Source organism: Nomascus leucogenys, chromosome 15, assembly GCF_006542625.1.
Source record: "Nomascus leucogenys isolate Asia chromosome 15, Asia_NLE_v1, whole genome shotgun sequence".
NCBI lineage: Eukaryota > Metazoa > Chordata > Mammalia > Primates > Hylobatidae > Nomascus > Nomascus leucogenys.
The window spans coordinates 70,624,435-70,637,564 of record NC_044395.1 but is presented as its reverse complement, the minus strand read 5'-3'; the positions used below and the strand labels follow the sequence as shown (position 1 = coordinate 70,637,564).

The following is a 13,130-nucleotide window of genomic DNA, read 5'->3' as shown; positions in this document are numbered from 1 at the left end:
TGAAGTCAGGAGTTCAAGACTAGCCTGGCCAACATGGTGAAACCTTGTCTCTACTAAAAATACAAAGAATTAGCCGGGTGCACTGGTATGCACCTGTAATCCCAGCTACTCGGCAGCCTGAGGCAGGAGAATCACTTGAACCCGGGGGGCAGAGGTTGTGGTTAGCCAGGATTGCATCATTGCACTCCAGCCTGGGTGACAGAGCAAGACTTTGTCTCAAAAAAAAAAAAAAAAAAAAAAAAAAAAAAAACCAATTATCTGAAATAGAACTTACCGTATCATGGAAAAACAAATTTTAAATCCAATAAAATTCATCTGAATTTCCTTCTTTTGTTGGGAAGTCCACATAGAATCTCTATTTTTTGTACTCTATGGAATTATAGCTCACCTACTTTTGGGAGAATCACATAAGGTAATTTTATTTCATTATGTATTACTAGAATGTATTGTTTTAAAATGTGTTTACTTTTTTGAAGTGTCATTTTGTTGTTGTTTTTATTGAGATGGGGTCTCACTATGTTGCCCAGACTGGTCTCGAACTCCTAACCTCAAATAACCTGCCCGGCTCGGCCTCCCAAAGTGCTGGGATTACGGGCATGAGTCACTGCATCCAGACAAAAGTGTCATTGTTTAATCTTGATTTGAAAGAACTTTAAGTATTTAAAACATTATGTGGTTCTTTTGTCCAAGCGCTTTATCCCTAACTCGTTTGATTATCCAGGGTTGAAAGCAACTCTGACTTCTGCACTCAGAAAGTGCTTGGTCTAATTGTGTTCTCCTTCCTATCTCTTAGCTTCACAGGATAATGCAGCTGGCTGTGGTTGTATCAGAAGTACTTGAGAATGGTTCCTCAGTTTTGGTCTGTTTGGAGGAAGGCTGGGACATCACTGCACAAGTAAACTATTAGACATATTTTTTGATACTTCATTTTATATTTATATTTCCATTTGGTTGTTTTTAAATTCTTCAGATGACTCTTTTGTATAATGACTAATGTGTTTATGGACAGAGAAAGTCCTGTGTTAAACACCACCTGCTATCCATCAGAAAACTCTGTACCATGAGCTCTTAGCCCTTACACAGGGGGCTCTCCCATCCACAGATGTACCATGCAGGCTTGCAGATGGAGCCCTTGACCAGCAGCAGTGTGAGGCATGGACACCATCCTTCCTGGGTTTTGTCAGTCCATCCCCTGGCTCTCTGTAAGCCCCGCCTTAACTCACTCCAGAGTGAAAAGTGTGAGTTCAGACTACATGAAGACATTAATCTGCATCTGCCAAAAAGTAGAATTGATTTTAACTGATCCTCTGGCCTCTGATTAACTTAGGAAAAGGTTGCTGTCAGCAAACTGGCCAGTTAAGGATTAAAGTCTTAATTCCCTGAAAGTAAACTTGTAGCCAAAATGAATTTGAGCTTTAGTTTTTACTGGCAAATTTACAGAATTAATTTTATTGACCATCCTGGAATGGTTAGTGAACAAATTTGCTGTTGAGGTAAATTTGTGAATTAGCTATCATCAGAAGGAAGTGCTTTTATCTTAGTAATAGGACTTTTTCAGAACTAAAATTAATGACAATCCATCCTGCTTATGCCCTAGGTGACATCCCTGGTTCAGTTACTCAGTGATCCCTTTTATAGGACACTTGAAGGCTTCCGGATGTTGGTTGAAAAAGAGTGGCTCTCTTTTGGTCACAAATTCAGTCAGCGGAGCAGCTTGACCCTCAACTGTCAGGGGAGTGGTTTTGCTCCAGTCTTCTTACAGTTCTTAGACTGTGTACACCAGGTAAGTAGAGCAAGCTTGAGTTGACTTGATATGAAGGAAAGAACACAACATACTGGCATTGATGGAGCATTGCGATGGTGTGCCCAGTACCTTCCTGTCATAACTCTGATTAACTCAGCCACAGGACATGCTGAAATCTTAGCAGTAGACTCCTAGGAATGGAAAAGAAAAAAAATCAGTTGGTTCCTGAAACTAGGACAGCTAAGCTGGCTGTTGAGCTTGCCCCAAGTGAAGTAGCCAGTACTCTAAATGACCATCTTCAAAGAAGAGGAGCAAACTTGGGCTTATTACCTAAGAACAAAATCTCTAGGTAATAGGGGTCCTGAAATCCAGCACATGGTCTGCCCAGTTTGGGAGGACCCCAGCTTGTGCCTGGGAACATAAGAGGTAAAGCCTAACCCCTGGAGAAATAATCAGGGCCCAGCCAGACAGGCATACAGGCTTGAGAACACTGGTCACTTCTACCACATTGAGAAACTGTGGTACATATACACCATGGAATACTATGCAGCCATACAAAAGAATGAAATCATGTCTTTTGCAATGACATGGATATAGCTGGAGGCCATTATCCTAAGCAAATTAATGCAGAAGCAGAAAACCAAATACCTCATGTTCTCACTTACAAGTGGGAGCCCAGGTATATCCATTCAAATGCAGTGAGGGTAGGGGAGATGTGACTGCTCTAGGCTCCCTCTTGCCTTCATCGCAGGCACATCAGATACAGACTTCTGGATGTGGCCTTGGTCAGGATTGGGTTTGAGAATTGGATGGCACCGAGCTTGCAAGTTGAAGACTGAACTGGCCTAGGAAAAGCAGGCCTATTTCCAGCTTTCATTTGACCGCAATCCCAGGGTTGGATGAATGGGTTCTGGCATGTCAAACATATTTGTGGGAATGGTGAGCCTCTTTGAAACACACTGGCCTCAAATATCGATCGGAAAGAAAGGCAGAACTATGTTTTCAGGAACCAGAGTTGAAACTAACTCTGATGACACCAAGTTAGTATGTGGTTATGTTTTATTTTGTTTTTATTCTAGTAATCACTTGATCAACTTTCCAGATCACTACATAGTTTTTGTAAATAACAGGTTTATTGAACTATATGTCTTACAATTCACCTATTTAAAGTGTTCAGTAGTTTTGAATCTATTCACAAAGTTTTCTAACAATTACCACAATCAATTTTAGAGCATTTTATCACTCCAAAAAGAAACTCCATACTCATTAGAAGTGACTTTCCAACCTGTCACCCCACACACAGGAAGCTATGTTTTTTACTGCTCTAATTTACTTATTAAAGAAAAGACCGACTGACGCATTTCAATTGATCTGTCCAAGCAGTAACTGGAGGAGCTGGTCACAAGGTTAAGCATGTACCTTTAAACTCTTTGCAGCAAATAGTATACTATATTTGTTTTCTGTTTGAATATTGGCCCTTTTATTCATACTCCTTTTGGCAAATAGATGAGGGAGAAGTTTGGAGACCATTGTCTCTGAAACAGAAAGCTTACCTGAGGCCAAAGGAGAGGAGCAAGCATCTCTTCTCACTTTTAGGCAGGTGAAAGCATATGAGTTCTTCATGAAAGCATTTCTTATCTTGCTGTTTTATTATGCTTATCAGTTGGACTAGACTTATTTCCTGCCTCCATATACCACCATTACTAACAATAATTACTAATTTGTGTCGACTGCTTACTATGTGCCAGGCACTGTTCTGAGCACTACACGTTATTTTAGTTCATAATTCTTTGAATCTTTTGCTGGCCCTCACCCTCCCACTTTATTTATATTTCTAATGAGTTAGGTGTAGACTTCTTTCATAACATCTATAGCACTAAAGTATATTTATTTGTATGTAAGTATTGCCCTCTACTTAGTCTGAGAATTCCCAGGAACAGGGACTATGTCATACTAGTCTTCACATCCCTAGTATATCTAACACAATTACAGTTTCAGTCTCTGGAATATAATAGACAATAAATAGATAATCTCAATGAATATGTGAGAATTTGAAAGACCACAAGTCTTGTTCATGCTCTTACCACCCTTCATCAAGACCATCTAGAATATCCTGGCCGGGCGTGGTGGCTCACGCCTGTAATTCCAGCACTTTGGGAGGCCGAGGTGGGTGAATAATAATCTTTAATTAGTAAGTCCAACATCTCAGTAAACTAGAGTTCCAGAAAAAGAAAACAGCAGCTACCTTGTTTCTACGGAGAAGAATTTGTCTGGGGCCCAGAAAGTACTTGTAGGTCTGGCTGCTTGTTTTCTGGAAACAGGGCAGGAAATAGGTCCAGGGAAATCCCAGTTCAGTATGCAGACTTTTCGTTTTTTCCATGCTATTTTCGGTGTTTCCTAAGTCTCATCACTAACCCAGTTGTGTCTGGTGTTCCCAAGTCTAGAGCTTATCAGGTTTCTTTGTTTGTTTTTCAGAAAATAAACCTCCGATCTGTTGCTCTGAAAAGGGTAATCATATGACTACATGGGGTGGGAAAGGACCTGGGGTCCTTTCCTGCCTCCATAGACTTCCAGCTAGTCCCACAGTAGCCTCCATTTCACCCCTGCATTACTCAATACTTGGGCCTCTGTGCCCTGAGCCTTTCTGGGTTTACACAGCAAATTGTTACCTTCTCAACTCATTTTCCTCCTGGCAGGAATCCCAATATAGCTTCTCCTCTTCTATCATTTACTGCTATTCTTCCTTCTATTTTCCATCTTTCAAAAATTTGCTGAATTGCTTTGGCCCAATGCTGTGTTTCCTCCCATTCTCCCCACTCCCTTTTGGGTTTTTTACCTCTTAAAAATTCCTTTAATGGGGGAGGATTCCAGGGGAATGAGCTTGTACAGCCAAATTTGGCTTAAGTTAAATGGACTACTTAATATGTTAAATCTCTATGTTCAACTTGCAGAATTAGGCACACCTAAACATTAGGGTCAGCAAAATAATCCACTCACAATCAGTAAGAGATAGGAGGTGCTCATGTAAGATGCACTGTCCTCAAAGATGGGAACATCATTGTCTCCCAAGTACAATAATCCTTGGAATGAAATTCTTCTATTTTATTATTGGGGATGGGGCTGGGAGGAGGAGTGGGAGAGGTCTAGATGCTGGAAGGTAACCTGTATTCTATGAGTACCCCTTAAGTGGTATGATTAAAGCAATTTAACATACACTAAGATGTAGCGTAACTTACATTCCTATTATCTTTAGAATACATTACAATAGATGCTAAAATTACAAAAGGCTAAGTTAATTAAAACAATTTGGGGTATATGCTTAATTTCTGCTGTTTTGTTTTATTTACTAATCAGCCGAATTTAAGATTTATCTGGTTTTTTTTAAGTAAAGAATTAAAATTCAAATGTGTTATATAAACTAGTTGATTCTGAAATCAAAAACAGAAGTTAACTTTTAATTAAAGTTTGATTATTTGTAGGTGAATCCTTCACAAACTGTAAAAAGTAATATTGTTCAGGATCTAGAGATCCTATTAGTATGACTTCAAATCTGGCTGTGCCAAATTAAAATTTTTTAAATTAAAACATAAATTTTTAAGAATTTGCCTGAATCCTCCTTTCACTTAATACCTCATACATAATAACCCAAGTGCAGACAAGTCACAGCAAAGCAAGCATATGACCTTAATTGCAGTAAGTAAAGCATGCTTGGCTACCAGAGGTATCAGCTTTGGTGATGCAAATTATTTTGTGCTGAAAAGGGATTGTTTATTCACTCAAAAACAGAGGAATCTAAGAAGACTATAGTTAGCGAATAGTTTTTCTGACTCTTGCTGACTTAATTATAAGGTAATGTTTCATCATCTTCGACATACTGGTTTTAGGCATTAGAAAATGCCTTCTTTGAATGCCTTTCAAGTGAACACTAGTGCTTTACATGACTCTGGCTTTTACCAGATAATTCAAATTCGTGCTGCCCTCAGTCTCTCAGGGACACACAATAGAACTAGGCCCAGAAACATCAAAAAAATAGGTTCAAAATTACACAGCAGCAAGTGAAGCTTTCCCAGATGGCATGTGTTCCCTGCTTATTAACCATTTCTAACATTGAATGCCAAAAGGCAGTCCATGGACATATGCCTAGACTTGTCCATTAGTACTAATAAAGTTACAAGAAAACAGATGAAGCACTGAACTTAAATTAGAACTGCCTCATCCTATAAAAAGCCATTGTTTACGCCAGTATATCCAGGTGTCAAATGAATTATAAATGCTAGCTCACTGTTTCATAATAGCAACATCTGGCAGATTTTTTGCTTCTAAAAGAAATTGGCTTAGCTCAAATGATATCATTACAGGACTTCCTTTTCTTAAAATAGTTGAGCCAAATTAAAAAAAAATCCAATATACAAAGATTAAATTTTTCTGTAAAATTTCTTTTTAAAATATAATACCAGGAGAAAAACATGAATAGTATGAATGAAAAGATGAAGAAAGCATCCCCTTTATTTTGGCATTAGAGTAAATCTTTGAGGGTATCTATCTTAGAACTTTTTCAGTATTTTTAACTTTGATTTCAAAGTTTATTCAAATTGTAAATTGATTCACTTTGGTATGGCTTTATGTGATTCTCCTCATGGTTACCTTATGACAGCACTATGCTAGGTCCTACCCCAAAGAGAAAAGCTATTTGCCTTTTGAAGATATGAGCCTTCCTTGTGAGCACTATGTGAGCAGCTAAGCTGCCCCCACACAGGTTGGTTATTCTAAAATTTATCCAGTAATATTGGCAAAATAGCTGTAGTTGATGGATTGTTGGTATATTCAAGAGTTTCTGCTGTCTGCTTCCTATTGAACTGCAAACTGGCAAAAAATGAACATAATCCAATCCGTTTTATAACAAGGCAATTTTGCCTCAAAGCTTAATATTTAAGGCCATATACTATGGAAGGATGTAACACAAAGCACACAATGTTTGTTAAGTCTTAATTTGTGAAATAACAAAAATTAATATTAGCTATATACTCTTCTAGGGTCTGTTTAACCATATCCAGTTTTTCACTGCGTTGATGTATAGTGTCTCTTGTAGCTCAATATTTATAATTCTGAAAGCAGAATCCAGTTTTAATGTATTAAACTTTACTTCCAAAATGTTGATCTTTCCAGGGATTTGAGTCATAGCTTATTTTTATGGGCCTTTAAATTTTACAAAGTACTTAATGGCACATGGGCAAAAAAAAGACCCTATAAATTCATGTTTCTCCAAATTCCATTTCAGATTCTCTTCTTATAAATAAGTGAAGTTGGCAAGTTTCACTCCATAACGGAAAAACAAAACTAAAATGCTTCATGCAGTTTAGTCTTTTAAGTCTGTATACTTTTTAACCTGCAACAAAATAAATACAAAATTATTTTGAACAACAAAATCCAGATGATACCTGAGAGAAGCCTAAAACTCTATTCATCACCATACTTAGGGAAATGCTGACACAGAATTAATTTATTAGCTGAAATACCTATCATTCCCAATTCTATATAATAAGGCTAAATTTATTTGAAGCACACTTGCCTTTAGGCCCCCAAAATCTTGTGGCCAACAATAAAGAAAACTAATGAAACCAAAAGCTGTTCTTTGAGAATATCAATAAAATTGATAAAGCTCTAGCTAGACTGCTTGAGAAAAAAAAGACACAAATTACCAATATTAGAAATGAGAAAGATGACGTCACTACAGATTCTACAAATATTATAAGGCTGATCCTGGGTATGGTGGCTCAAGCCTATAATCCCAGCATTTTGGGGGGCCAAGATGGGATCACTTGAGCCCAGGAGTTCAAGACAAGCCTGGGCAACACAGCAAGACCCCACCTCTAAAAAACAAAATAAATACTTTTTTTTTGGCCAGGCGCGGTGGCTCACGCCTGTAATCCCAGCACTTTGGGAAGCCGAGGCGGGCGGATCACGAGGTCAGGAGATCGAGACCATCCTGGCTAACATGGTGAAACCCCTTCTCTACTAAAAATACAAAAAATTAGCTGGGCGTGGTGGCGGGCACCTGTAGTCCCAGCTACTTGGAGAGGCTGAGGCAGGAGAATGGCGTGAACCCGGGAGCAGAGCTTGCAGTGAGCTGAGATTGCGCCACTGCACTCCAGCCTGGGCAACAGAGCAAGACTCCGTCTCAAAAAAATAATAATAATTTAAATAAATAAATACTTTTTTAAAATCCCTGTTAAGCAAATGAAAATCCAAATCACACAATGGGAGAAAATATGTGTAAACCATATATTTGCTGAAGGATTTATCTAGAACACATAAAGAAACCTTAAAATTCAATAATAAGAAAACAACCTTTTTTTTTTTCTTTGAGATAGAGTCTTGCTCTTTCCCTGAGGCTGGAGTGCAGTGGCAAAATCGTGGCTCACTGCAACCCCGCCTCCCAGGTTCAAGCAATCCTTTCACCTCAGCCTCCCTAATAGCTCAGATTACAAGTGTGCACCACCACGCCCAGCTAATTTTTTTATTTTTAGCAGAAATGGTGTTTCACCATATTGGCCAGGCTGGTCACAAACTCCTGACCTCAAGTGATCCACCCACCTCAGCCTCTCAAAGTGCTGGAATTATAGGCATGAGCCACTGTGCCCAGCCAACAACTTATTTTTGAAATGGGCAAAATATTTGTACTGATTTCACCAAAGACATACAAATAAGCACATGAAAAGATACTTGACATCATTCTTCATTAGAAAATGCAAATTAAAATCACAAGAGTCTAGGTGAGTTCCATTGGCAAAGAGGAAAAGAAGCCATTGAACTGGACAAACTGAGTCACTGGGGTGCAGGACTCAATGGAGAAAGTATGATTTTTCTTGCTTCCTAGAAATCTAAGCAGCATAAGAGTTCAGCCATCTCATCATTTCTTCTTACATGATGGAAGAAAGACATCTCAGAAAATTCCTTATGTTTCTTAATGTCAGATTCTAAACGTGGTATCTAGGTACTAATCAACCCAGCCTTGAGGTCTATCTGACTTTTCTTTTTCCACCAAAGAAATGTTTACATGCTTGTTACTTTATTGCTGAAGAGTAAAAAACAAACTGCTCTGCATCTTCTCTTCCACTTCCAGTAGACCTGATCGTTAACCCCAGTTTGGGGAGGTTTGTTTTTCAACCCCAAACAGTTAGCAACTGCAGGTGCTCCTGTGGCACACAGGAGGACACATGCATAGTGCCCCCAAGCGTATACACCTTGATGCTTTCTCCACGCACCAATTCCAGTCCCAGTGGAGTGGGTACAAGAGGCCTTGGAAAATTGTCTAACCTTTCTAGCATAATTGTAGAGGGCTTGTGGTGAGGCCAATATACTGGGCTATGAAAGCATTTTTTGACTTGTAAAGAAGTTTCACGTTTAATCTGAGCACATGATCTCCCTGAAATGCCTGTAAGTTCAACTTAAGATCATATTTCCATTCTACTTTTACCTCAGAAGTGGGTCTTCAAAATTCTACTCCTGAGTAGATTAAATATCAGAATAATCAAGAAAAGATACAAGTATGTATGAGGCATGTCGTTTCTATGGAACAGTCATTGAGAGAAATGTTATTTTGAGGCTTTAATAAAGTTTTTGTTGTTGTTGTTTGGTTTTTTTTTTTTTTTTTTTGAGACGGAGTCTTGCTGTGTTGCCCAGGCTGGAGTGCAGTGGCGCAATCTCGGCTCACTGCAAGCTCCGCCTCCCGGTTTCATGCCATTCTCTCGCCTCAGCCTCCCGAGTAGCTGGGACTACAGGCGCCTGCCACCATGCCCAGATAATTTTGTTTTTGTATTTTTAGTAGAAATGGGGTTTCACCATGTTAGCCAGGATGGTCTGAATCTCCTGACCTCACGATCCGCCCGCCTCGGCCTCCCAAAGTGCTGGGATTACAGGCGTGAGCCACCACGCCTGGCCCTTGAGGCTTTAATAAAGATTTTTAAAAGAAATTTTAGAACATATTGTAGACTGGTTCAGTGGAAAGAACTCTTCCTCCCTTGGAAACAGTGAGCGAGGGGCTGGCCTGTGACTACTGAAGGTTTATCCCAAGGGCTGTTGGGGCAGTTGTCCTTGGAGCTCACCCTGCCTGAGCACACTGCAGATTTCTCCTCCCCAGGACTCAGATGGTAGGGAACCAAGTTCCATCCTTAGTTGCCCTGTCCCCTTCTTCCGTCCCAGCACCCACAATCTGAGTAACCACCCTCTCCATCACTGGCTCCTTGGGGTGAGGCTGTTGATTCCAAAGCAACAGCTCAGACTGGAGAGCTCTGCATGGCATTACAGGACAGGTTGAGGGGGAAACTTGAGGTCTGAGCAATGCTTAAGGAGCCAGGAAGACCAGAGAACCAGGCCTACTAGAGAGTCAAACCCAGGGCCTTCTTTGCTGTGCATAAGTATCAGTAGAGGCAAGCATTTGAATGAGAATTGCTGTATTAAGGGACATGGTTGACTACTGAGACACACATAGAGGGCTAACAAAACAAGGAAATAAAAGGTATTTTTTAATATTGATCCTTAATTATGTGTCACATCTGCTTGTTTTATTATAACTATAAACTCTTCAAGTTTAGCCTTTATCATTCATTCATTTATTCAGAGACAGGGTCTCACTCTGTCACCCAGGCTGAAGTACAGTGGCACAATTGTGGCTCCACTGCAGCTTCGAACTCCTGGACACAAGTGATCCTCCTCCTCAGCCTCCTGAGTAGCTGGGGCTACAGGCGCGTGCCACCACACCTGGCTAATTGTTTTAATTTTTGTAGAGAAAAGGTCTCACTATGTTGCCCAGGTTGGTCTCAAACTCCTGGCCTCAAGATCCTTCCACCTTGGTCTCCCAAAGGTGCTGGGATTACAGGCATGAGCCACCGCACCCAGCCAGTTTTTATAATTAGTTGCTCATATTGCATGATCATAGGAAACCCATGATTTCTTATCCCTTCATTTTCACTGATGAGAAAACTCTACTTAATACAAATGCTTATAGTTCTACAAACCTGGAGTATGGCACACTACCTAGCTATTCAGAGCCATGTCCCATGGAAAGCTCTGCTGTCCTGTGGAGATCTGATGCAACAGGAAGGCAGTGGCTCACATCAAGGAAGCAGTTCCATGGTTTACAGGCCCACTGCATAGGAGTCAAACTCTTTTTTAATGCATCTTCCTAAAATCCATTTTATTTTACATTACTTACAAGCTAAAATTTTAGTTCCATTAAAAAGCCAGTAAGAAAATGTAGAAAACCCTTTAATCATCACAGAAAACCAGGTTCCTAACCAGATGATAAATTTTGATAAGTCAATGATATCCAGATCACGACGTTAAATTCCCATTAGTCCACTGGACAATCAACATATCACACACATGCCTGCTCACTTTGGCTGACCCAGCTGACTAAGTACAGGTCCGTATTGCCAAATTAAACATGGAGGAGAACGCTGACTTTTAGACAGCTTGCCTAAATTTAGTGTTAATTTGAACCAGCTTTTGAGTAAGTACAATTATGATTGGAACTTAATTTCAGCCAAACAAAATTTTCTAGCTGGTCATGAGAGATTGAGCAACATAGAGGTGAGATTGCGAGGCAGACTGGGGAATGTCACAGGGTCATCAGCCTACCCTCTGCCAATGTAAGATGGCTCCACAGTCTGTATACGGTTTGCCTAAAGCGTGCTATAGCTCAATGACCATTCCAAGCTTTACCCAGCCTTCTGCCTCCCATGTCATTCACTCATTCCTATTCCTGTGCCCAATGACCTCACTGCCTAATTTACTGATGAAAAATTAGGGCTAAAGGGCATTAGCTCCTGCCCTTTCCCTTGGCACTTAGTTACTATCTTTCTCTTGCCTACCTTTCATCCCTCCCTGTTTCCAAAGCTGTTCCCTAAATCTAGGCCCAAGCCTCATTCATTCTTGCTTTCCCAGGATCTTATTCTCTTAGTTATTAGCTAACAAATTTTTCTAAAATTTATTCTCTCTATTGGCTCCTCCTGGATTGCCTTCAGACACACACACATTTCTTTTGACCAGAAAACATCTCTTGCTGTCCCCTTAAGCGGCCACCTTCTCTTCTCAATCCTTTTCATTGCCAGACTTCTGTAAGAACAATTTTTCTTGTTGTATGTCACACTATTACACCACAGTTGCCTGGAAAGCAAGAACCATAACTTATGTTAATATATATCACGTGCCAAGCACAGTATAATGTAGTGAGTGGGGTAGAGACTTTGGAGCCTAATAAGCCAGGGTTAAATTTGGGCTCGCTAACTACTGTTTAATGTCATTGGGTAAATGTCTTAATCTTGCTGATCCTATGCTTTCTCAATTGTAAAGTGGAGATAATAATGCCTCTCTTGCTATACCGTAGAGATTAAATGAGATTATGTTTATAAAAAAAAAAAAACAACCCTCATCTGGTGTCTGGCACACAGTAGGTGCTCGGAAAAGCTGGTTCCCTTCCCATCTCTACTCATGGTAGGGATTCAGGTATTTGTTGAGTGAATGACTGAATGGTCTCCTGCATGTTTCAGTTAAGCCTTCAGTGGCCTGGCATCCACTTTTTGTTCTGTTTGATTCTTACTCTTTTCTTTGCCTTGTGTGTTTCAGGTTCACAACCAGTATCCAACTGAGTTTGAATTCAATCTCTATTACTTAAAGTTCTTGGCTTTCCACTATGTGTCTAATCGCTTTAAAACATTTCTCCTGGATTCAGACTATGAAAGATTAGAGCACGGTATGTGTTTGTATGCCCTTGTTTCACCTTTTTTGTTAGTTCTGCATGTTTTTAATGAAAATTCTAATAATGTAACTACCCCCAAGAGTGACAAGCTGAGTTAAGGTTTAACTCTGAACTATGAATGTAGAGGAGAGGATAAGTGGCCAAATTCTAAAATTATGTGCCACGTTAGCTCTTAGCAGGTGGTCGTTCCTATAGCATCTTTGTAAAATTAAATATGTTTACTATTTTGATACCTCAAAGTGATCACACTGTTTGAGAAGAAACATTTGACTCATAGTTTTTCCAACCCTGATGCACTCTGGTAGGAAGCATGCCTGCCCTTGGAGGCAGCTTGAATAGCAGCTAAGACCCTGTGCTCTAGACCAAACAGACCAGGGTAAAATCCCAGCATTGCCAGCTACCAACTGAGTATTTTGGGGAGGGGTTAAGTACCTCTCTGAGCCTCAGTTTCCTCATCTTTAAAACAAAGACAGTAATACCATCCCACCTGTCAGGGCCATGATGATCACATGAGGAAAAAGTTGTAAACTCTTCACACAGTCACTTAGCCTCTTAGCACAGTCACGAGCGCATAGTAAGCGCTCAATAAATATTAGACATCACTAGCATTATTAATGACAGTGATGA

At 39.9% G+C, this 13,130-nt stretch overlaps 1 protein-coding gene across 6 annotated transcripts in view; it reads left to right on the top strand.

Moving 5' to 3' along the window:
• Positions 1-13,130, top strand: part of SBF2 (SET binding factor 2) — a 530,998-nt gene that overhangs the window by 500,770 nt on the left and 17,098 nt on the right. For all 6 annotated transcript variants that reach the window (XR_004026025.1, XM_030794550.1, XM_030794549.1 and 3 more), the window contains 3 exons: positions 794-895; positions 1,598-1,783; positions 12,371-12,497. Coding sequence is in view for 5 of the 6 variants with exons in the window: in XM_030794550.1 (XP_030650410.1) it covers positions 794-895; positions 1,598-1,783; positions 12,371-12,497 (415 nt within the window). In the remaining variant the exon portion in view is untranslated. The remainder of the gene's footprint in view (positions 1-793; positions 896-1,597; positions 1,784-12,370; positions 12,498-13,130) is intronic.